Raw genomic sequence first — 21,429 nt, 5'->3', positions numbered from 1 at the left:
TGGTCCAAAGTCGTCGTCCTAGAAGAATTCTTCCCAGCTTCTCCCAAATTTGAACCGATGTTTTTCTGTGTCCCACTAACAGGTATTATTTCTCTCCCCCCCCCTCTTTATTTGCGGTTCAGCATTTCTGAAAGGCTTGAATAACAAGAAGAGGCGAGAGCATTATTTCACCAGGGATTTTATCAAGCTGAAACAAATACCGACGTGGAAAGAAATGGCCAAAAGTGAGTCTTTTAAATGTTGTTCTTAAAGCTCTTTATCCTGCAGTACATTTGCAGAGTGTGTGTGTGTGTGTGTGTGTGTGTGTGTGTGTGTGTGTTTTACGGAGAAACCAAGGAAATGGGTGTTATGGAACTGTGAACATACAAAGCTGTCTTGTACAGAGCTAAGCCATTGATCCGCCTAGACCACTGAACACTGACTGGCAGCAGTCCTCCAAAATCTCACAGGAAGCTGCCAGGGCCGGTGCTACCATAGAGGTCACTCAGGCGGCCGCCTAGAGCGCCAAGGTAAGGGGGGCGCCGAACGCTGCACCCGGAAGCCACTCTCCCACAGCGGCTCTGAGAGGGCGGCTTCCGGGTGTGCCATTCTGAAGCTGCCCGCCCCAGCGTCCTGGCTTCGCTTCGGTTGGGCACCCACCTAGCCGAAGCGAAGCCATGCCCGCCCCCCCCACTCAGCATCCTGGCTTTGCTTCGGCTGGGTGGGCGCCGAAGCGAAGCCAGAACGCTGGGGTAGGGGGGTGGGCGGTTTTGGAATGGCGCACTCGGAAGTCACTCTCCCAGAGCGGCTTCCGGCCAGGCACGCTGTTCTGAAGCTGCCCGCCTGCTGCCCTCCCCCAGTGTCCTGGCTTCGCTTCGGCTGGATGGGCAAGATGGCGTCCCGTGCCCAGGTGCGCTGGGGTGGGTGTGGGTGGGTGAAAGCAGCTCACCTACCTAGGGCACAAAATAGTCTGGCACCGGCCCTGAAAGCTGCCAGTCAGCTTCTGAGGTAGCCCATCGAAGTCCATCTAGCTCAGTTTTGCGTACTGTGGCTAGCAGAGTCCTTCTTAACATACAGCGCATAGTTAACTCATGGAATTGTCTGCTGCAATTCCTCAATACTTGAGGAAGCGCCTCTCCCTATATCTGCCTGCCCGAGACTTGAGATCTGTCGGAGGAGCCCTTCTCCGCATCCCACCAACGCGACACATACGCTACGATGGGACAAGGGAGCGGGCCTTCTCTGTGGTGGCACCTCGACTCTGGAATGCCCTCCCCTTGGAGGCCCGACTGGCGCCAACGCTGATTTCATTTCGACGCCAAGTAAAATCATGGCTTTTTAACAAAGCCTTTGATGGTTCAATCCACTAAGATGGCACATTGTTTTAACTGCTTTTACTGCTTTTAAATTATATATTGTTTTACCTTGGTTCGTGGTTTAATTTGTTTTTAACTGTGCATATTTATTGTTTTATACTGTATGCTTTTATCTGTACGCCGCTCTGAGATCTTAATGATATAGGGCGGGATATAAATGTTTTAAATAAATAAATAAATGTTGTGATGACTGCCAATTTAGGGTTTAGACAAATTCATGGAGGCCATCAACCACTACTAAACATGATATGTTCTCAAGGATCAGAGGCAGTATACTGGGGAACACGAGAGCAGGGTGGTGATGCCTTCATATCCTACTTATGGGCTTGGGGCATTTGGTTGGCCACTGTGGGAAACAGGACAATGGAAAGGTAGGCCTTTGGTCTAATCCTGCACCGCTCTCCTTACGTTGGCCTGACTTAGTATAAGGCGGCTTCTTACAAGCCACCTTTCAATATGGGCTCTTCCCTCTCCTTGTCTCATGGATGGCAGGTGCCCGGATCAAGCAGCCCGAAGAGACTGTTTTCCCCAAAGATAATCATCTGAATGACAAGATCTCTCTCTTCCGTGGCGATATCACCAAAGTGGAAGTGGATGCAGTTGTCAACGCCGGTGAGTTTGACTCCCTGCTGCTTGGACTGGGATCGCTTTTGGCTTATTGTGGGGGCGAGACTTCGCAACTCCTGCTTAGGTGCTGTTTATGACCATGTGGCAGCCTCGTCGCCGCGAGTCTGAAAACTAAAAACGGCGTAAGAATCGCGCACGGCTTACAGCGTTTTGTCATTCCTGTTTGAGAGTGGAACAAACGAAATGAGCTTTACGGCCCTGGCAATAACGCCTCCGTCGTAACATGTCCCTTCAACTTGCGCTGAAAATTACTCTGTCTGTTGTAGAGTTGATATCCGCAGAATGACTGGTATCTTTTAGGCTGGAAAGAGACAGTAGCATTGTTGGTTTATAGAGATTTGAAGGTAGCTTGAAATGATAGTTGCTGATTGCAGGCTACAGATGCACCCTGCTTCAGCGGCTGGTAAACAGATTTTTGTATTGTTTCAAAACTGGTTTGACTGGAGGCAGCGGTGAGACAAAACTGGGTGTACGTAATGGGGAGAAATGCTCTTAAAGTCTGTCTCCAGCGTTAGAGGTACAGCTAAGGTTAAAAAATGCTGAGTGTGAAATTTCAGTTTTGCTTGGGAAAGGGTTCTGTCTACGGGAGACTGCCTCGGATGACAAGAATACACAGAAGAGGGGGAAAAAGATATTGCATCTCTGGGTTGGCATTGACCTGTTTAAGTCTAATGTTCTGTACATCCAAAGAGGAGGCGAGCTTAAAGGTGTCTATGTTTGTTTTATTGCAATGTCTAGCTGTGCTTAGAGGATAATACATTGGAAACAACAGAGGGATAAACGTTCTCAAGGGATGTGTGTGTGTGTAAATCTAAGATATGTACAGATGTGCATTATTTGAGCAGTGCAAGGTCTCCGCATTTTGTTCTAGGATCAATCTCTGGCGAAACCAGATTTGCATGTTTACAGTAGCAGCACCTGGCTGAGTATAGCCCTGATTCGCTAATGGCCGTGCCGTCCTGAACAGACATCAGCTCCCCTCTTCGGAGCAGTTTTTCAACTTAAGAAAAACATGTTTTGTTTTCATTTATTTATTTATTTAAAATAAGGTGAATAAGTATTCAGTGAAATAAACTTGCGAGAGGTGCTTATTATTATTATTATTATTATTTATTTATTTATTTATATAGCACCATCAATGTACATGGTGCTGTACAGAGTAAAACAGTAAATAGCAAGACTAAAATTGCGTGTGTGAGTTGGCAAGATGGCAGCCTGCCTGCCCCCTGGGAGAATCAGGTTTTGGGGACGTGCAAGACTAGGGTGACCATATGAAAAGGAGGACAGGGCTCCTATATCTTTAACGGTTGTATTGAAAAGGAAATTTCAGCAGGTGTCATTTGTATATATGGGGAACCTGGTGAAATTCCCTCTTTATCACAACAGTTAAAGCTGCCCTCTTTTAAATCTGGGCACTCTAGTATAGCTCCTGCAGCTTTAACTGTGGTGATGAAGAGGGCATTTCACCAGGTTCTCCATATATACAAATGACATCTGCTGACATTCCCTTTTCTATGCAACTGTTAAAGATACAGGAGCCCTGTCCTCCTTTTCCTAGGGTCACCCTATGCAAAACAGAAGGCTGAATCAGCCTTTGAAACACGGCAAGTATCTCTGCTATATTATTTACCGATAAGGCACCCTCAGTGTTCAGAAGTTTACAGAATGCAAGAGGATAGGGCCCTGCCCCAAAGAGCTTACAATCTGTTATGAAAGTGAGCGAGTGGAGGGAATTAAAGGCAGCAGTAAACAGGACAAGCATACGTAATTGTTCCAATTTCTGTCTAAGGTCGTGGGAATTAAGGGGAATGAAATAAATCACATGTCTGCTTTAAAACACCGTACAGCACCATGTACATTGATGGTGCTATATAAATAAATAAATAATAATAATAATAATAATAATAATAATAATAATAATACCAACCTCTAAGCAAGACGGTGAGGCCTAGTTGTTACCTCCTGCCATGTACACTAGATGGCGCCAAAGCCTCATGGTTTGGGTCTGGTCCCAGTATTAATTTTCCTTCCTCGATAAATCAAGCTGTTTATTAGTGGAATAAAAGTCTTTGCTAACAAGAGGCCTTGTTGGCGCTTCATAAATCCTGCTTCTGTGCATCATGAAGCCCATATGTGCTTAATTCATATGTAAAGTCGCAAGTGGGCCTGTTATACGTGTCCATTAAATTCCAGGAGACCCGATAATTATCATGAGCTGGGAGTAATTGCCTGTGCGGATCGAGGCCAGGAGCGGTTCCCTGATGTTGTGGCACAGGGTCCTTGGGGCTAAGGAGCATGTTGTGCCTCTTGGGAAAGGAAGGGTGGTCTGATCTGTGCTGTGCAGGGGCATTTATTTCGTTTCAAGCTTGGGTTCCTGGCAGGAATGAACTGTGACCAATGGGGAAATTGTTTGAGCCAACAGCAGGGTTATCTGGGGATCCCTGGTTGGCCTGGAAATTCATCACCCTTGATGCAAATGAACAAAACAGTCAATGGATTGATCCGGTAGTAGCAGGAAGCATCAGACCCTGTTAAAAAGCCAAGGAGGAAACCATCAAACTGAGCACAAAATCTAGTGTTCTCAAGTTTTCCTTTTAAAAAAACCCTCTACGAGGGAGTTCCACAGGCGAGGTGCCACGAATGAAAAGGCCCTGTCTCTTGTTGCCACCCACCTCACCTCAGAAAGTGCTCGCTTCATCACACCAGGGTTATACTGCGCAGTCGCTGCGAATTGCGTGCAAAGGACTCCGAAGTTTTCCAGTTTATAATCTGCTTTGGCTGTGAAGCGCTCCCAGGCATCCTGCTTTAATTGTGCTTTAAAGCCAAAAGACCCGACCTATTTTGCTACCTCTTTAGGAGCGAATCATGTGTTGTTTTCCGAGCGGCCACCGGGGGAGCAGGAGCAGGATTTGATATGCTTAAAGAACAAATGAATCAAATGCTTGCATCTGCGTAAGTTTTAAAGATAAATAACATCAAAATTGGCACTGTAATAGATATTAAGGAGAGCTTTAAGCATACCAAATTTGAATCGGATTGGGTCATCCGTTGATTTTTAATTATTTTTTACATTTCCCCCCTTAAACCCTTTTCCTGGTATGCAAAGGATCTTAGGAACGCTGCTGCCCGGGGTGTGATTTAGCTAGCAACAACGCTGTAGGGGATAATTCGAGGGAAACAAGTACGTGGGATGAAGCCCTGCGTGTGTGGTGGGGAAGACACACTGAGTGGGGCCTCTGAAGAAGATCCTGAAAGGGCTAGCCTGGCCTTCCCCATCGTGGCTTGTTGGGCAACTGGCTGGGGATGATGGATGTGGTAACCCGGAGCATCTGCAGGGCACCAGGTTGGGGAAAGCTGGACTAGAGCGAACCCTAAAGCTTTAGCTCCCCCATTTCTTGGTGCGGGTTCAGCAATATGCTTCTCTGAAGCGTAGAAGTCTGTGCATGAGAGATGAAAAAGGAAAGGAAAGGAACCTCTTGTGCAAGCACTGAGTCATTACTGACTCTTGGAGGGATGCCAGCTTTCGCTGACGTTTTCTTGGCAGGCCTTATAGCGGGGTGGTTTGCCGTTGCCTTCCCCGGCCATTATTCCCTTTCCCCCAGCTAACTGGGTACTCATTTTACCGACCTCGGGAGGATGGAAGGCTGAGTCGACCCGAGCCGGCTGCCTGAAACCAGCTTCCGCTGGGATCGAACTCAGGCCGTGGGGAGAGTTTCGGCTGCAGAAACTGCTGCTTTACCGCTCTGCGCCACACGAGGTTATGAGAGATGAAAAACCCGCTATGAAAAACCTGTTCTTTGGCCTACTTGACCTTCTTCCTCCTTGCTTCCCCCCACTTTCCCTCCTAAGCAGGGAGGGAGCTTTTCATGTAGGGTCACCTGGTCCATCCCTTTTGCCCCCGGGCCAGGGTTCCTGGGTCCTCCACCACACTCCGCTTCATTTTAAGGGAGGAGGAACTGCCGGCAGCCAGCTTGAAAGGAACTTTCGGAGCGCCCGTCTCCCAGCTGGGTGTTTTATGGAGACGAATGGCTCGAGCGGTTGTGTGTATCCTTGGTATTATGAATCGCCGCCTTATAACGACAATAGTTATGGGACCGCGAAGTGCAGGAGACAAAGCTCCAGGCAGATATTACGATGCCGGACTGTCAGTTTAAATCGCTTCACCTGTCACTCTGGCAGTCCGATGGCCCGCGGATGCTCGCTGCCGCTCAGTTTGAGGAAAAGAAATTGAGCCGGCATCCTGAATTGGCAAGCTTGTTTTTTGTTTTTGGCAGCAAACCTTCCAAGTAACCTTGGGCGCGTGCGTGTGGATGGGTGTGAGAGTGAGTTTACAAGTGGGTGCTGAGAATCCGCACACATTGCCTGATCAGAATCCTGGCGGTTTCTCTTGGAGTCGAACCTTTATTACTTTAGTTGGTGGTTAAACATTTTGAGCTAAACGTGATGGCTTAGCATGTCGTGTGAACCATTCCTAACCATGGTGGCTACCTAACCATGATTTAAACACGCTCACTAATCATTTACTGCCCTCTCTTCCTCTCTCTCTCTCTCTCTCTGGCCCCGTTCAGAAGACACTTTAAACCATGGCTTTAACCACAGTGGTTAAGCCAGAAACCGGTCTGTGTTCAGAAGACACCTTAAACCATGGCTTTAACCATGGTGAATAAAGCAAAAAGTCTTATTCACCATGGTTTATTTGTCCCTAGGTGCCATGGGAAGCTACAAGACAAATTCGTCTCACCCTACTTGTTCCATGAGGCCTCAGTGAAGCCTCAAGTTAGAACGTGTCTTACTGTTTTTAAGTGTGCGTTTGGTAGTATTTCGCCACATGACGTATAGTTTGGGACATTTTATTGTTGTCTGTTCTCCGGTTTTTATTTTGAACTTCTCTGAAATAAGTCGTTCTATTTGTTATGATGTGGCCGATTTCATCGTATTAAATGGGTTTCCTGTAGTTCTTAATTAGCCAATCGCATTCCTGGGGGGGGGGCATGTTTATGTAATTTCACGCTCAAAGTTGGAGCCGGTTTTTCTTCTTCTTTCGAGCCTCTTTTTTGCAGACACTTCCAGTTTCACTTTTGGGAGGCTGCTTACTGGATTGTTTGTAGGTGGAGGTTCGTCTCGGAGAGAAGAGGAAGTGGGAGGGGAAATGGGCAGAATAGAACAAACGGATTTCTTTTCTTAATGTGGCCAAAGGGAATGCATTCCCACGGAAAGAGAAAAGTAAGTAAACGTTTTAAAAACCGCTACGTTTTAAATCGTTCAAAAACAAAACGTTCAGTGACTGTAAAAACAGTGTTTCGTGTACTAGTGTAGATCCCCTCTAGGTATTTGCTGGATTGGGGCTTGTCGCTTTCAAGTATACCCCAAGCGCCACGAGGCCTGGGAAACGAAGGCAGCTCCTTTCATCCCCACCACTAACCTCCCCTCTGGGGTCTCGATTGCTTCCGTTCCTGCTTCATCTTTTCAACCCGCTCGCCCCATCAGTCTCTGTGACGTCTTTTACTCTGCGCTGTTCTTTACAGACTCTCTCCTCCTCAGAGCAATTCTGGAGTGGGAAACTCACTCCGTCTACATGGCGCAGTGACGTTGTAAAGTGCCAATCCGGTGGCACGCGTCGGGGGCCTCCAGTGCGGCGTTTTAATGGACAACTTTTATCTCCTGTTTTTTATGGCACTGAATAATTTTAAGCGGCTTTCTGACTCGGCAAATAAAACCACTAGCTCTTTATGTCCCTACAGCTCCCACAAGACCCTGCTCCCTGGACCCTGCTGGCTGCACAGCCAAGGTCAAAACCCCATTCTTCGCGTCCTTGTTCAGAAACTGGCTGTTTTATTGTGGGGCTCCCCCCCCCCACACCTTTTTACATTCAAGGTCCTTGCTTTCCACTGGGAGAAATATTTACTACTTTTAACTTGATTTTTCAAATCCACCTAAGACTGTCAACTCTTAAAAAGATCTCTTAATAGATTATCTGTCTGGCGTTTCTGGATGTGATTAATTAAGCCTACTTATTGCCAGACCTCTGAGGGCTTTCTGGAAGGTCCTGAATGAAGATGACAGGAGTCGAATTTAAAACGAAGGTTGTAAAGAACTGTGATGGGGCAAAGCAGATCAAAGGGGGTACCTCTGAAAAATGTGTAGCCCCGAGCTCTAGGTTTTTAAAGATTTGCCATTATCAAGACCTAAGTGAAGAAGGAGCTTAGTCTGCGAGTGGATAATTATTTATCTGGAGCAATGGTTTCTCCAGTTGCATTCCTGAGGTTCATCAGAAGCTTATCAGGATTTTTTAGTTTGGGAAACGAGGAAAGAACATGAGAGATCACATTACGCCAGTCCTTTTACAACTTCATTGGCTGCCAGTCCAGGTCCGAGCCCGATTCAAAGTGCTGGTCTTGACATTTAAAGCCCTAAACGGTTTGGGGCCAGGTTATTTGAAGGAACTCCTCCTCCCGTATGTACCTGCCCGGACCTTAAGATCATCCTCAGGGGCCCTTCTCCGTGAGCCCCTGCCAAAGGAAGTGAGGCAGGTGGCTACTAGGAGCAGGGCCTTCTCCGCTGTGGCACCCCGGTTGTGGAATGAGCTCCCCAGAGAGGTCCGCCTGGCGCCTACATTGTACTGCTTTCGTCCCCAGCTGAAGACCTTTTTATTCTCTCAGGATTTTAACACTTAATTTTAACGTAAATTTAAATTTTACTGTTTTAACTCTGTATTTTAATCTTATATCCATTTTGCTGCGTGGTTCTTATCCTGGTTGTGATTTTTATACTGTATTTTGCATTTGTGCTTTTAACCTGTTGGTTGTTTTATTGTGGTTTTAATTTTTGTGAACCGCCCAGAGAGCTTCGGCTATTGGGCGGTATAGAAATGTAAGAAATGAATAAATAAATAAATAAAGGAGAGACTATAATAAAAATTATATAGGGGAACTGCACCAAACCATTGTAATTAGGCTGGGCATTTACACATTCCCAGAAAAGAGAGCACAGATTTACATTAAAAAATCCTCTGTGTTAATTTGTATGGATTGAGAAAGACTTACTGTCTTTTAAATCGAAGTAAAAATTATTCATTCTTTTATTTTGATTTGTACTCTCGCCTTTCTGCCAACAGAAATGGCGTTTAATGGGGCTTACAGTCCTAAATACGGCTTGATTAAAACATCCATAAAACAAACGCATTAAAACACAATTTTAAAAACACAAGGGTAACAGAATGAAAAACAGCATCCAATCTAAAAAAATACCCGCTTACATGCCAAAGGGCTCGCTTGAATTAAAAGGTCTTTGGACGCCAGCGGAAGTTTCGCAAAGAGGGAGGGAGTTTCATGTCGCAACCAAAGTCAGGCGGTCCGGGTTCGAGTCCGCACACGGCCCTGGAAACCCACTGGGTGACTTTGGGCCAGTCACAGACTCTCAGCCCAACGCCACCTCACAGGGTGGTGGTTGTGAGGATAAAAAGGGTAAAACTGCCTTGGGTTCCTTGCAGGAAAAAAGGCGGGATATAAATGTAATAAATAAATAAAGGTCCTTCCTCCTCTCCCGTCTTGCGGTTCCTTATCTTTAAACCAGATATGGACAAGTAGATGCCTCTATATACCAGTTACTGGGGAACACGAGTGGGATTCCCACAGGTCTGGTTGGCCATTGTGTGTACAGAATGCTGGACTGTTGATTTAGGAACAGAGGAAATTGCCTTCTGAGTCAATCTACCCCACTATTGTCAACACTGACTGGCGGCAGCGGCTCTCCTTTCCCCGCCCTGCCTAGAGAAGTCGGGAATCGAACCTGGCGCCTTCTCCATGCAAAACAGGGCTGCTATCCCCTGAGCTACGCCCCTCTCCCATTTGGCCCATTTAGTTCAGTATTGTCGGCACTGACTGGCAGCAGCGGCTCTCCAAAGCAGGTGCTCCGTCTCACTGAGCTATGGCCCCTTCCCTGATATTTAGAGTATTTTTATGCTGCTCCTCAACCAAAAAGGCTCCTGGAATAGCTTTCAAACAATCAATAAATTTAGGCCCACAGTCTAAAAGACGCAACACACAAGGAAATAGGACAGGGAGGGGAGAGGAGAGGTGCTGGTGATGTATCTCAGCAGGGCCGGTGCACAAATGCAAATAGGCCTTGGGTCTGAACCAGCAGGGTTATTCTTATGATCTCATAAGACAGCCCTTCAAATAGAGCAGCCTTCCTCAACCTGGGGCGCTCCAGATGTGTTGGACTACAACTCCCAGAATGCCCCAGCCAGCTGGCTGGGGCATTCTGGGAGATGCAGTCCAACACATCTGGAGCGCCCCAGGTTGAGGAAGGCTGCAATAGAGGAAGCTAGTGTATCCTCCTTCCTAAAAGAACTACTCCGATTCAGGGTCCCAGACTTCTCTCCCACTTTCCAACAGACTGTCAACATTTCCTAGCTACGTGCTTGGTCTCTACCGGGTCCCTTTGGGATGATTCCTGCACCCTCGGCTTTATTTAAAACAACATTTATTTTCTGTACTTCTGGGGTTATCTAAAGCATGTTTCTCAGCGGCTGCATTCTGGCTCCATTTCTGTTGGCACTCACCACCTTTGTTTCGTATTAGAAGGAGCGATGCGTGGTGTGGAGAAAATGGAAGGAGAGAAGGTCTCTCTCTCTCTCTCTCTCTCTCTCTCTCTCTCTCTCTCTCGTTCTCTTGTAATGCTGTGACTCAGGGCCAGCCAATGATATTGGCAGTAATGTCAGGGCAGACAAAATAAAATACCACTTCGCACAATGCCTAATTAACTTATGGAATTGACTGCCGTAGTTGGGGGGGGGGTTAGCCTTGGCTGCCGTCTTAGATGGCTTTCAAAGGGGATTAGACAAGCCCCAGGGAAGTGGCTACTAGCCAAAATAGCAAAATGGAACCTCCATATTCAGAGGCAGTCTATCTGTATTTCAGTTGCTGGGGAGAGGGGGAGACCCCAGATGGCTCTGGAAAGGTGCGTTGTGGGATGTAAGTAGCTGGACTCCATGGACCCGTGTAGTTTGATACAGCAGGGCTTTCCAGCGAACCATTCTGCCTTCAATGCAGTGCTGTTTTGCTTCCATCAAAGGACCAGAGGAAGCCTGGCATACCCAGCTCCCCCGTCCCTCCCCAGCTGGAGCGAAACCTTTTTTTTGTCTTTTTCTTAATTTCTGCCTCTTCCTTCCGTTCTTTTTCACGAGGCCGTAACAATGCTAGGGATTTCTCTCTCTCTCTCTCTCTCTGCCTCTCTCTTTGGAGAGCGGGAGTCATGTCAGCAACCTCGGTGGCATCCACGCTTTTGTTCTCTTTAATGAGCGCCGTCTACGGGCAAGCAGGCTGGACCGTGTTCTTGCAAGAAGAAAGGGATTTCTGCGCCGTGGCGAGGATGTGCTACTGTGATCTCAGGCTGGATGAGGACGGCAAGAGGAAAATGGGGCATTCAAAGGAACTATAGACGTTACCTCCCAGCTGCCCCACGGCCAGCGTTCCAGGAGCGGAAGACAGAAAGTTGCCTTGTACCGTTGTACCAGCCCAGTACTGTTGATGCTGAGAAAAACTGCTGCTTGAAACCATGGACACGGCGGCTGTCCAGGAATTCTCAAGCTGGAATTTCCCCAGCCCTCCCAGGGAATCGAACCTGGGACTTCCTGCTTGCTAGGCAGGAGTTCTGTCCCTGAATGACAGGCGTAAGAGGCCACAAGGGACAATGGAGAGATAGCAGGAGACTTTGGGGTGCAGCTGACGAGGGCGTAGTTGGAGGACTCATAGCGGATTTCATGAACTATTTTTCTTCTTAGCCTAAGGACTAGAAACCCTGGGATCATTTTCTTATTCATAAGAGCCTTGCTGGATCAGACCGAGGGTCCATCTAGTCCAGCACTCTGTCCCCACACAAGCAGGACATGGTGCAATAGCACTCTCCCACCTGTGTTCATTTTTATTTATGTATTTATTGCATTTCTATACCGCCTAATGGCCGAAGCTCTCTGGGCGGTTCACAAAAATGTTCCCCAGAAACTGGTGTACATAAGGCTTAATGCTTCTGGTACTGGCCATCACGACTAGTAGCCATTTTGATCTGCCCCTCCACTGGAAGATGAGAGGATGGAGCAGGGCCTTCCCACTAGCCTGAACAATCTCCTTAATTTCTTTTTATTTTCTCCCTCTTCCCTCCCTGTCCCCTTTTCCTTGTGTGTCGTGTCTTTTTTTTTATTTTTAGAATGTAAGCCTGATGTCAGGGACTGCCTTCATTACTGATCATAGAATCATAGAATAGCAGAGTTGGAAGGGGCCTACAAGGCCATCGAGTCCAACCCCCTGCTCAATGCAGGAATCCACCCTAAAGCAGCCCTGACAGAGGGTTGTCCAGCTGCCTCTTGAAGGCCTCGAGTGTGGGAGAGCCCACCACCTCCCTAGGTAACTGGTTCCATTGTCATACTGCTCTAACAGTCAGGAAGTTTTCCCTGATGTCTAGCTGGACTCTGGCTTCCTTTAACTTGAGCCCGTTATTCCGTGTCCTGCACTCTGGGAGGATCGAGAAGAGGTCCTGGCCCTCCTCTGTGTGACAACCTTTCAAGTATTTGAAGAGTGCTCTCATGTCTCCCCTCAATCTTCTCTTCTCCCGGCTAAACATGCCCAGTTCTTTCAGTCTCTCTTCATAGGGCTTTGATCAATTGCAAGCCGCTCCGAGAGCCTTTTTGGCTGAGGTGCAGGACAAAAATACTCTAAATAAATAAATATAGGATGGAAACTGAGCGTCTTAGGATGTAGAACTCTGCATGCAGGTCCAAAGTCTGCACTTGCGTAGCGTGTTTACATAAATGTAACCCGTATACAGCCATGGTGGCCATTTTGGATCAACCATGGGAAGCACTCCCCCCCCCACGTCCTGTGTTTAAGCCCCATAGCTGGGGTGGACCCCAGGAATCAGGCCCCCTTCCAAGCAGTTCCCTCTAACGAGGTTCGGCTTCTCGTTCCTCCTTCTGCCAAGCTGCAACAAGTGTGGCCAGGCAGCACCGCTCCTGTTTTCTTTCCCCCCCTCCTCCCCTCCCGTCTCTTTCCACCTTTTGACTATAAAAATTGCCATAAAAATAGAGATTTGCAGCAGCCTTCTGCATGGCTAAGTCAGGGACGCTTCCCCACCAGATGGCTCTTGTCTCAACTGCCTTTTATTGTCACCGCTGGGCTATATTTCACGGGGAGGTTTTGGAAGGTTGTTAAACCTCTTTGCGGCTGCTTTCCCAGGCGTGGCCGCTGCGAGGAACGTAGGAAGCAGACTGATACTGAGCTGGACTCGTTGGGCCATCTAGTTCGATAGTGTCGACACTGACTGGCAGCAGTCGACACTGACTGGAGATGCCGGGGATGGAAACCGGGACCTTCTGCTTGTCAATCAGGTGCTCTCCTAGTGAACAGGTGCCCCTGCCTCCGAGGAGGAATCATAGAATCATAGAATAGCAGAGTTGGAAGGGGCCTACAAGGCCATCGAGTCCAACCCCCTGCTCAATGCAGGAATCCACCCTAAAGCATCCCTGGCAGATGGATGTCCAGCTGCCTCTTGAAGGCCTCTAGTGTGGGAGAGCCCACAACCTCCCTAGCTCACTGATTCCATTGTCGTACTGCTCTAACAGTCAGGAAGTTTTTCCTGATGTCCAGCCGGAATCTGGCTTCCTTTAACTTGAGCCCGTTATTCCGTGTCTTGCACTCTGGGAGGATCGAGAAGAGATCCTGGCCCTCCTCTGTGTGACAACCTTTGAAGTCTTTGAAGAGTGCTATCATGTCTCCCCTCCATCTTCTCTTCTCCAGGCTAAACAGGCCCAGTTCTTTCAGTCTCTCTTCATAGGGCTTTGCTTCCAGACCCCTGATCATCCTGGTTGCCCTCCTCTGAACACGCTCCAACTTGTCTGCGTCCTTCTTCAAGTATGGAGCCCAGAACTGGACGCAGTACTCTAAATGAGGCCTAACCAGGGCCGAATAGAGAGGAACCAGTACCTCACATGATCTGGAAGCTATACTTCTATTAATGCAGCCCAAAATAGCATTGGCCTTTCTTGCAGCCCTATCGCACTGTTGGCTCATATTCAGCTTGCGATCTAAAACAATTCCAAGATCCTTCTCGTTTGTAGTATTGCTGAGCCAAGTATCTCCCATCTTGTAACTGTGCCTTTGGTTTCTATTTCCTAAATGTAGAACTTGGCATTTATCCCTATTCAATGTCATCCTGTTGTTTTCAGCCCAGCACTCCAGCCGATCAAGATCCCGTTGAAGTTTGTTTCTGTCTTCCAGGGTATTCGCTATCCCACCCAATTTTGTCATCTGCAAAGTAAAAGTGTTGTTTTACCCAGCTCCAGAGCCAAGGTAGATTTGCGAGAGGGGGGGGGAAACCTTCATTGCGGTCTGTCCCTTGCTAATGCACCTGTAGCCATTGCGATAAAGACCTTCCCAGCTTCGCCGAGGGGATTTCGGGGGATTCGTTTGGAAATACCTGGAGGGCGTGCAAGCATCTAGATTTGAGGAAAGAAAGGCCAGGGTTTTGTTTTTAATAATAATTAAAAAAATCAACACATCCCCAAGCCAGATATGCTTGGAGACAGGCACCGTATGTGAGACCTCCTTGCAAAAACCGTCAGGGCCTCTTTGCCTTGTGCATCAGGGCTGCTGCAGTCTGGCAGCCACAAAATGCGTCTGAAAAGCCCCTGTCAGGCCTGCTTCAGCGGCGCTAAGCGGAACCACGCCTGACAGCTGGTTTAACACTCCCCAAGCCTGCGCTTAACAGCTCCTTGTTTGCAGCTGGTGGCGACGTGAGCGTCCAGCGGGCCGCTGAATCGCCGCGTTCTCTGCCAAGCCTTAGTCTAGGGTGGCGACGCTGGCGAGAGAGGAATGCTAGGAGAGGTGTAGCCGGAAGAGTAGCCTTTTATAGCGTGCTTTAGAGCAGGGGTGAGGAACCTTAGGCCCGGGGGCCAAAGCTGGCCCTCCAGAGCTCCACCGATGGCCACGAGGCCTTCCCTTGGCCTCATCGCATTTCTCCGGACCGTCAGTCGTTTTGGGGGGAAACTGCACAGCAATCGGGCCGTGGCCATTCTCAAAAGCAGGAATGCTTCTCTTGCAAGCATTTTTGGAAGTTTTGGTTCCACCGCTTTTGCCTTTGACCCCTCCCACCACTGGAATATAGCCCTCCAACTGAGGGGGAGTTGAGCACCCCTGCTCCGTAGATCTAGCCCTTGTTGGAAGAAACAGCCCATGGGGCGCTCTCCATGGTCCTGCACCTCCAGCCAGGCTTTTCCTGCTAGCTGCCCACACTCTGGTGTCCGCTATGCCTTGGGCTCAGTTGTAAGACAGTCTCACGGGCCCATCAGGGCCTGGGTTTGAACAATCTTGGCTTTGGGAGCCCTTGGGTTAGATGCCTGGGGGAGGCCAGATGTCGTAAGTAGTTCCATTTCTCCCTCATCTCTGTTGCTGGTACCCATTCACTTGCTCTCCTTCCGGGCCCAATCCGTACAACACCACCCAGCTACAGGAACTTCTCCTTGCTCCTACCTGCTTACTCTCTTAGAGAGGCAAATGAACAGGCAGAGACCGGAAGGAGAAGTAGCAACAGGATCTAGGGCAGCGTTCCTCAACCTGGGGCGCTCCAGATGTGTTGGACTACAACTCCCAGAATGCCCCAGCCAGCTCAGCTGGCTGGGGCATTCTGGGAGGTGCAGTCCAACACATCTGGAGCGCCCCAGGTTGAGGAACGCTGATCTAGGGGCTTTGGCATCCAGGGGCTTTAGCAGTTGACATTTGCCCAATGAGGCCAACCTCAGTCCTGACTGTGGATTTGGAAGAGACATCGCTGCTTCTAATGGCTAGGCGCATCTCATTTGTACATTTGGGATAGTCTCCCCCGAAAGCCTACAAAACCTGTTGTTGGCCAGAGGCAACAACAGGAAATAATGTGCGGCGCCTGTTGTCAAAGCGCTCTCCATTCTCTTTAAAACAATCGTCTGATCCAGCCTGGGTTTCTTAGCCTTGCTGCATCACTGGCCCTAACTTAATAAACACGTGCTGAGACCAGCTCACTGCTCATTTGTCAGAAGACAAAGTCTCCTTTCCTCTGTTCTAATATGACACACTCTTGATTAAAATTGGTGCAAGTGTCAGATTTCATCAGAAAATACCTTCCTCGTGGTATCCAAGATTTGGAGGTCTAGTACGTTATAGCGCCTCTCTCTGGAACTCCCTGCCACTACGAATTCGGCAGGCACCAACCCTTCTGCATCTTCAATGCCTCCTGAAAACATGCCTTTTCCAACAGGCGTTCCCGGAAGGCAATCTTGTCCTCTGTGTGAAAGCGTCTTCCTTTGTCCAATGCTTAGAAAGTGCTTCAATAGAAGAGATTCATAAATATGGTTAAATAAGTTGAAGTTTTAGCCCAGGGGTAGGCAATTTATTTATTTTTGGCCATGGGCACGTCTGACAATTTGAGAAGCTGTCCTGGGTGCCACCGCAAAATGGCTGCCATGAGCATTGTGGTTAAGGACAAGCCCCCTGCCCAAGGCACAGGTGAGGGTTGAGTCCCAACACACCAAACATAGCTTTTGAACGCAACAGAAACCTATTTCACAGCTATTTCACCTGCCAGTAAGGAAATGAATTGATTTTTTTAAAATAAGTGGGACACCTTGGCAGATACCGAAAAGTTGTTTGGGAGTGCTTTGGTTGTCTAGCCCCTTCTGGGTTTAGAACAAGAACCTCCTCTCCTCACTCCCCACTCTGCTGTTTTAAAACGTGTCACCTTTTTGAACGTTGGAGCAGCGTTAGCCAAACTGTGCACCTCCATGCCACCCTCAGTCCAGACTGAATACTCCGCCATATGCTCAGCATATGGGCTTGCACATGGCTGGAGCTAGCTGTGGGTTGCAGGCGTGCATAATATTTCATACTGCGGGGGTAGAAACAAGGCAGGTTAGGAACGGAAGGAGCAGACAGGAGGCAGATGCTTTCGAAATGTATTATGGCTTCGGAACGAGCCACCTGCGTGGCGACCACTTATAGCTCTAGAGGACTGCTTAAGGTAATGTTGTGTAGCAGTAATTCTTTAAAACTTAGACGAAGGAGGCTGGCTTTCCCAGGGCCACACACCGCTGCCCTTGGACAACGTCGGGTGAATTCGGAGAGTTGCTGGTTCCTTGGGTGTTTGGCTGGACATTTCTGGGTTTTAATTTCCTATTCAGAATCTCCAGGGGAATTAGTGAAATCTTTGGGGAGCAAGAAAGCGGGTGGTTTTGTGTTTGCCTTGAGCACTTCTCTATTTATTTACTAAACTTATGTTCCTGCCTTCCCCCATGGAGGCCAAGATGCTCCCGCCTGCTCTGCATTTTATCTTCTTAACATCCCTGTGAGGTAGGTTAGGCTAAGAGGTGCGGACTGGCCTGAGGTCCCGCAGCAAGCTTTGTGGCTGAGTGGGGATTTGAACCTGGGCCTCTCCAGCCCAGAACTACAGTTAGACTTCCCTGGGGTCATTCATAGAATCATAGAACAGTAGAGTTGGAAGGGGCCTACAAGGCCATCGAGTCCAACCCCTTGCTCAATGCAGGAATCCACCCTAAAGCATCCCTGACAGATGGTTGTCCAGCTGCCTCTTGAAGGCCTCTAGTGTGGGAGAGCCCACAACCTCTCTAGGGAACTGATTCCATTGTCGTACTGCTCTAACTGTCAGGGAGTTTTTCCCGATGTCCAGCCGGAATCTGGCTTCCTGTCACTTGAGCCCGTTATTCCGTGTCCTGCACTCTGGGAGGATCGAGTCTAATTGTAGAGCACAGGCGTCATTCAGGTGGGGGGGAGGCAAGTTGACGTGGGGACGCGCCTGTTCAGGGTGGTGGTGGAAATAGCCTTGAAATTGACCAATTGGGAGCAAACCAGAATGGTAAAACGTAGGAGGACAAGCTGTTCAGGGCACGTTAACCCATCTTCAGCTCCATCGTAGCTGGGGACTCAGCCGGCTTCAGTGCTCTGCCTCCAAGCTGGCTTGCCGATCGACCGGCGTCTGCGCCTCTGTGTGCGCTGCAGCTGGTATACCTCCTGCTGGAAGGTATCTTTCCAGGACTGGTTAACTCTGACCTTTTCCGCTCCCTGAACCAGCCTATGCATTAGTCTTTTAAGAAGACGCTTGTCATCCATCCCAGTAGTGTGGACTACCCTGAAGCTTTCTTTGGCTGGGCCTCATTATGGGATGAGTCTTCTCTTAGACCTCGAGAGATGGCATTTGATTTTCCAGGGTTATTAACAGGACCATATATCCTGCCTCTCTCTCTCTCCCTCCCTCTCCATGTTATATCAAGCCTCCGTACCAAACAAACCCAGCTTTTACAATCCAAATAAGACAGCGCAAACATGCTATATGCTTCCTTTTTATACATAACTGATTATCTTTCCGAGATGCGTTCTCTCCCCGCTGCCCCCGTTTAAACAGAGTTTTTAAAAATGGCATTTCACGAAATGTTCTTCCTTCAATCCGTGGAAGGCTGATGTAGGTCAATAAATATGGGTTTTAGTGACGTTGCTCAATAAAGGCAGGGTTTTATATATATATAAAAAGCAAATAGTTAAGTGTTTACCCGCAAGCAAGGAAAACCAGAGAACAGAAGAAGAAAGGGGTTGATGTGGGGAGGAGAAAGATGAGGTATTATTGGTTCAAAAGCACTTTGAAAGGGACCCGGACGCAATCTGTTGGGGGGTTTGCCACCGGAAGGCAAACTCTCCTGCCATCTTGATCGTTGTCAATAGAAATCACAGGGTTGGGAAGTTATGCTCCATTTGGCTCTGAGCGTTTGTGAAAGAGTGCCCGTCTTTGGGGTCAACGACATTTAGGATAATTCGCCTAACGAATAGGCCTCCCGCAACTTGCTGTCCTGCAGATGTAGCCGTGCTGGCTGTGGAGGATAGAAGTCCAATACATCTGGAGGGTGCTGTGATGGAGAGGCGGCCAGAGGAGCAGGCGGAACAGAGAGGGGAGGAAAACGAAGCGCTGGAGGACTGTTTCAGATCCTCCCCAAATATGCCCAAATACAGATTATTCAGCCTTCTGCTTGTAGCCCAGTATCCTATCCCCAAGCTCGGGAGGAAGCACAGCTTGAGTGGTGGAACACACGCCTTGCAGGCAGACGGCCCCAGGTTCAACCCCTCATTTTAAAAAAAGGACCAGGCCCCAAGCGTTGGATAAAAAGCTCTCTCTGCCTGAAACCCTGGAAAACCATTTCGCCGTTTTGACTGGCTGAATGGACAAAGAGCCCCAGTCTAAGGCAGCCTCCTAGATTAAATAATGGAGTGGGGTGAGTGGGTTAGCCATCTTGTGCAGAGAGCCTTTTTGCAACCTTATTTAGGCGTTGGGACGTAAGAAGGGCCGGTAAGGTGATTCACCTGGCCCGTTTGCCGATTCCAGATGCGGCCAGCCAGAAGCCTTCTGGATGCCGCAAGTCAGGCGGGGAGGCAGGGGCCATTCTCTTCTTGGTGATCCCCCGGCATCCAACGTGGCAGAGGTATACTGCCTCTGAACATGGAGGTTCCAGATGTTGTGGTCGTCGCCTTTTATAGAACGTCACCTACGTTTGTGGTGTTTTACGGAGTACGTAAGGGCAGGTCCCTGCCCCAAGGAGCTTAACACGCTAAAATTCAGCAGAAGGGAAACAACAGAGGAGAGGGAGGGAGGAGTGAACAGGGGAAAGCATAGGTGATCGTTCCAGTGATGTGTGGTCCTAGGGTTCAGTGGTAGACGATGACGTTCATAGAATCATAGAATAGCAGAGTTGGAAGGGGCCTACAAGGCCATCGAGTCCAACCCCCTGCTCAATGCAGGAATCCACCCTAAAGCATCCCTGACAGATGGTTGTCCAGGAATGTGGATTCTGGAGGCAACAGATGGAGATCCGGCAGTGGCCTTGTAGGAGCTTCTGCTCTGGATTTCATAGAATCATAGAATTGCAGAGTTGGAAGGGGCCCACAAGGCCATCGAGTCCAACCCCCTGCTCAATGCAGGAATCCACCCTAAAGCATCCCTGACAGAGGGTTGTCCAGCTGCCTCTTGAAGGCCTCTAGTGTGGGAGAGGCCACAACCTCACCAGGCAACTGATTCCACTGTCGTACTGCTCTAACAGTCAGGAAGTTTTTCCTGATGTCCAGCCGGAGTCTGGCTTCCTATAACTTGAGCCCGTTATTCCATGTCCTGCACTTTGGGAGGATCGAGACGAAATCCTGGCCCTCTACTGTGTGACTACCTTTCAAGTATTTGAAGAATGCTCTCATGTCTCCCCTCCATCTTCTCTTCTCCAGGCTCGACATGCCCAGTTCTTTCGGTCTCTCTTCATAGGGCTTTGTTTCCAGACCCCTGATCATCCTGGTTGCCCTCCTCTTGTCATTTCCTATTGCATTTGAAAGTCACAGCAACGTTCTTATGCAATGATATCTTGCCCCGTTAGGTATGACCTGGGGCAAGGTAATCCCAAGGCCCCTCTCTCTCTTTCCCCCCACTATTTAGCAGGGAATGCAACCCACTGGGACCTTTTTTCCTCCACGGCCCTTACCCAAATGAATAGGAGCCAGGCAAGAGCAGCATTTCCCCCCCTGCCCCCTGCCCCCGTGGTCATGCAGCCTCTGTTTTTCTGCACAAGCCCTGTTTTGAATTGGGGTGGAGGAGGAGACCTCCCCCCCCCCCCGAGATAACATTTGCGATCCTTCGGTTCTAGCGACATTGATCAATCGCGACTCCTCTTGTTCCCTGCGTGAATCTGTACATCTTCCGCGGCGGGAGAACGGAGGCCAGGTTGATGAATGTGAGCAGAGGCCTGCTCTTGCTGCGCATGCCTGAATGCTCAGAGCATTAATGATTTTCCTGTCTCTGGGCTTGGAGGTTTGGTGGCTTCAGAGAAGCTCTGATGATCTGTGTTGTGTGTGTGTGTGTGAGCGTGAGTGAGCGAGCTGATTCCTTTACCCTAACTGGGTTGTAGACAGAAACTGGAGACCCCACCAACCTCTGAACCCCAAGGCTGCCTTTATACACACACACCCCCCCCCCCCTCGATACCACCCTGTCATATCCGCAGGCTGAAAAATGGCACCTCTATCCCCAGGAGAAATCCATTAACCTGCGGGCAGACGCCGGAGCCTGTCTAATGCAGAAGTAATGAGCTCTGGTTTTATGTTAAATTTAGCAGAAACCACTATTACAAGTGACAGAAAATAATTTCCCCCGGGGAGTGTGATAGGCCGGCAGGCAGGCAGGCAGGCAGGCTGAGGTAGCCTAGAGGTGTGTGGGAGTGCGGTGGTGACGACGGTGCAGCCCTTACTTACTCTCTTTTCACCAGGAGAAAATGGTGAACCTGGGCTAAGCAACTGAGTAATGGATTTATAGATCAATCGTCGGTCTGCTTCAAGCAGCCTTGAGCAGTCATGTTTGGGCCAGGCCCTGTGGCTTCCCAAGCATA

General features: G+C 48.9%; 1 protein-coding gene across 2 annotated transcripts in view; it reads left to right on the top strand.

The window, feature by feature from the left end:
• Positions 1 to 21,429, top strand: part of MACROD1 (mono-ADP ribosylhydrolase 1) — a 289,992-nt gene that overhangs the window by 4,244 nt on the left and 264,319 nt on the right. For both annotated transcript variants that reach the window (XM_063145636.1, XM_063145637.1), the window contains exons 2-3: positions 123 to 224; positions 1,848 to 1,967. In XM_063145636.1, the coding sequence (XP_063001706.1) occupies positions 123 to 224; positions 1,848 to 1,967 (222 nt within the window). The remainder of the gene's footprint in view (positions 1 to 122; positions 225 to 1,847; positions 1,968 to 21,429) is intronic.

This window comes from Elgaria multicarinata, chromosome 21 (assembly GCF_023053635.1).
Source record: "Elgaria multicarinata webbii isolate HBS135686 ecotype San Diego chromosome 21, rElgMul1.1.pri, whole genome shotgun sequence".
NCBI lineage: Eukaryota > Metazoa > Chordata > Lepidosauria > Squamata > Anguidae > Elgaria > Elgaria multicarinata.
This window is presented reverse-complemented; position numbering and strand designations above follow the sequence as displayed.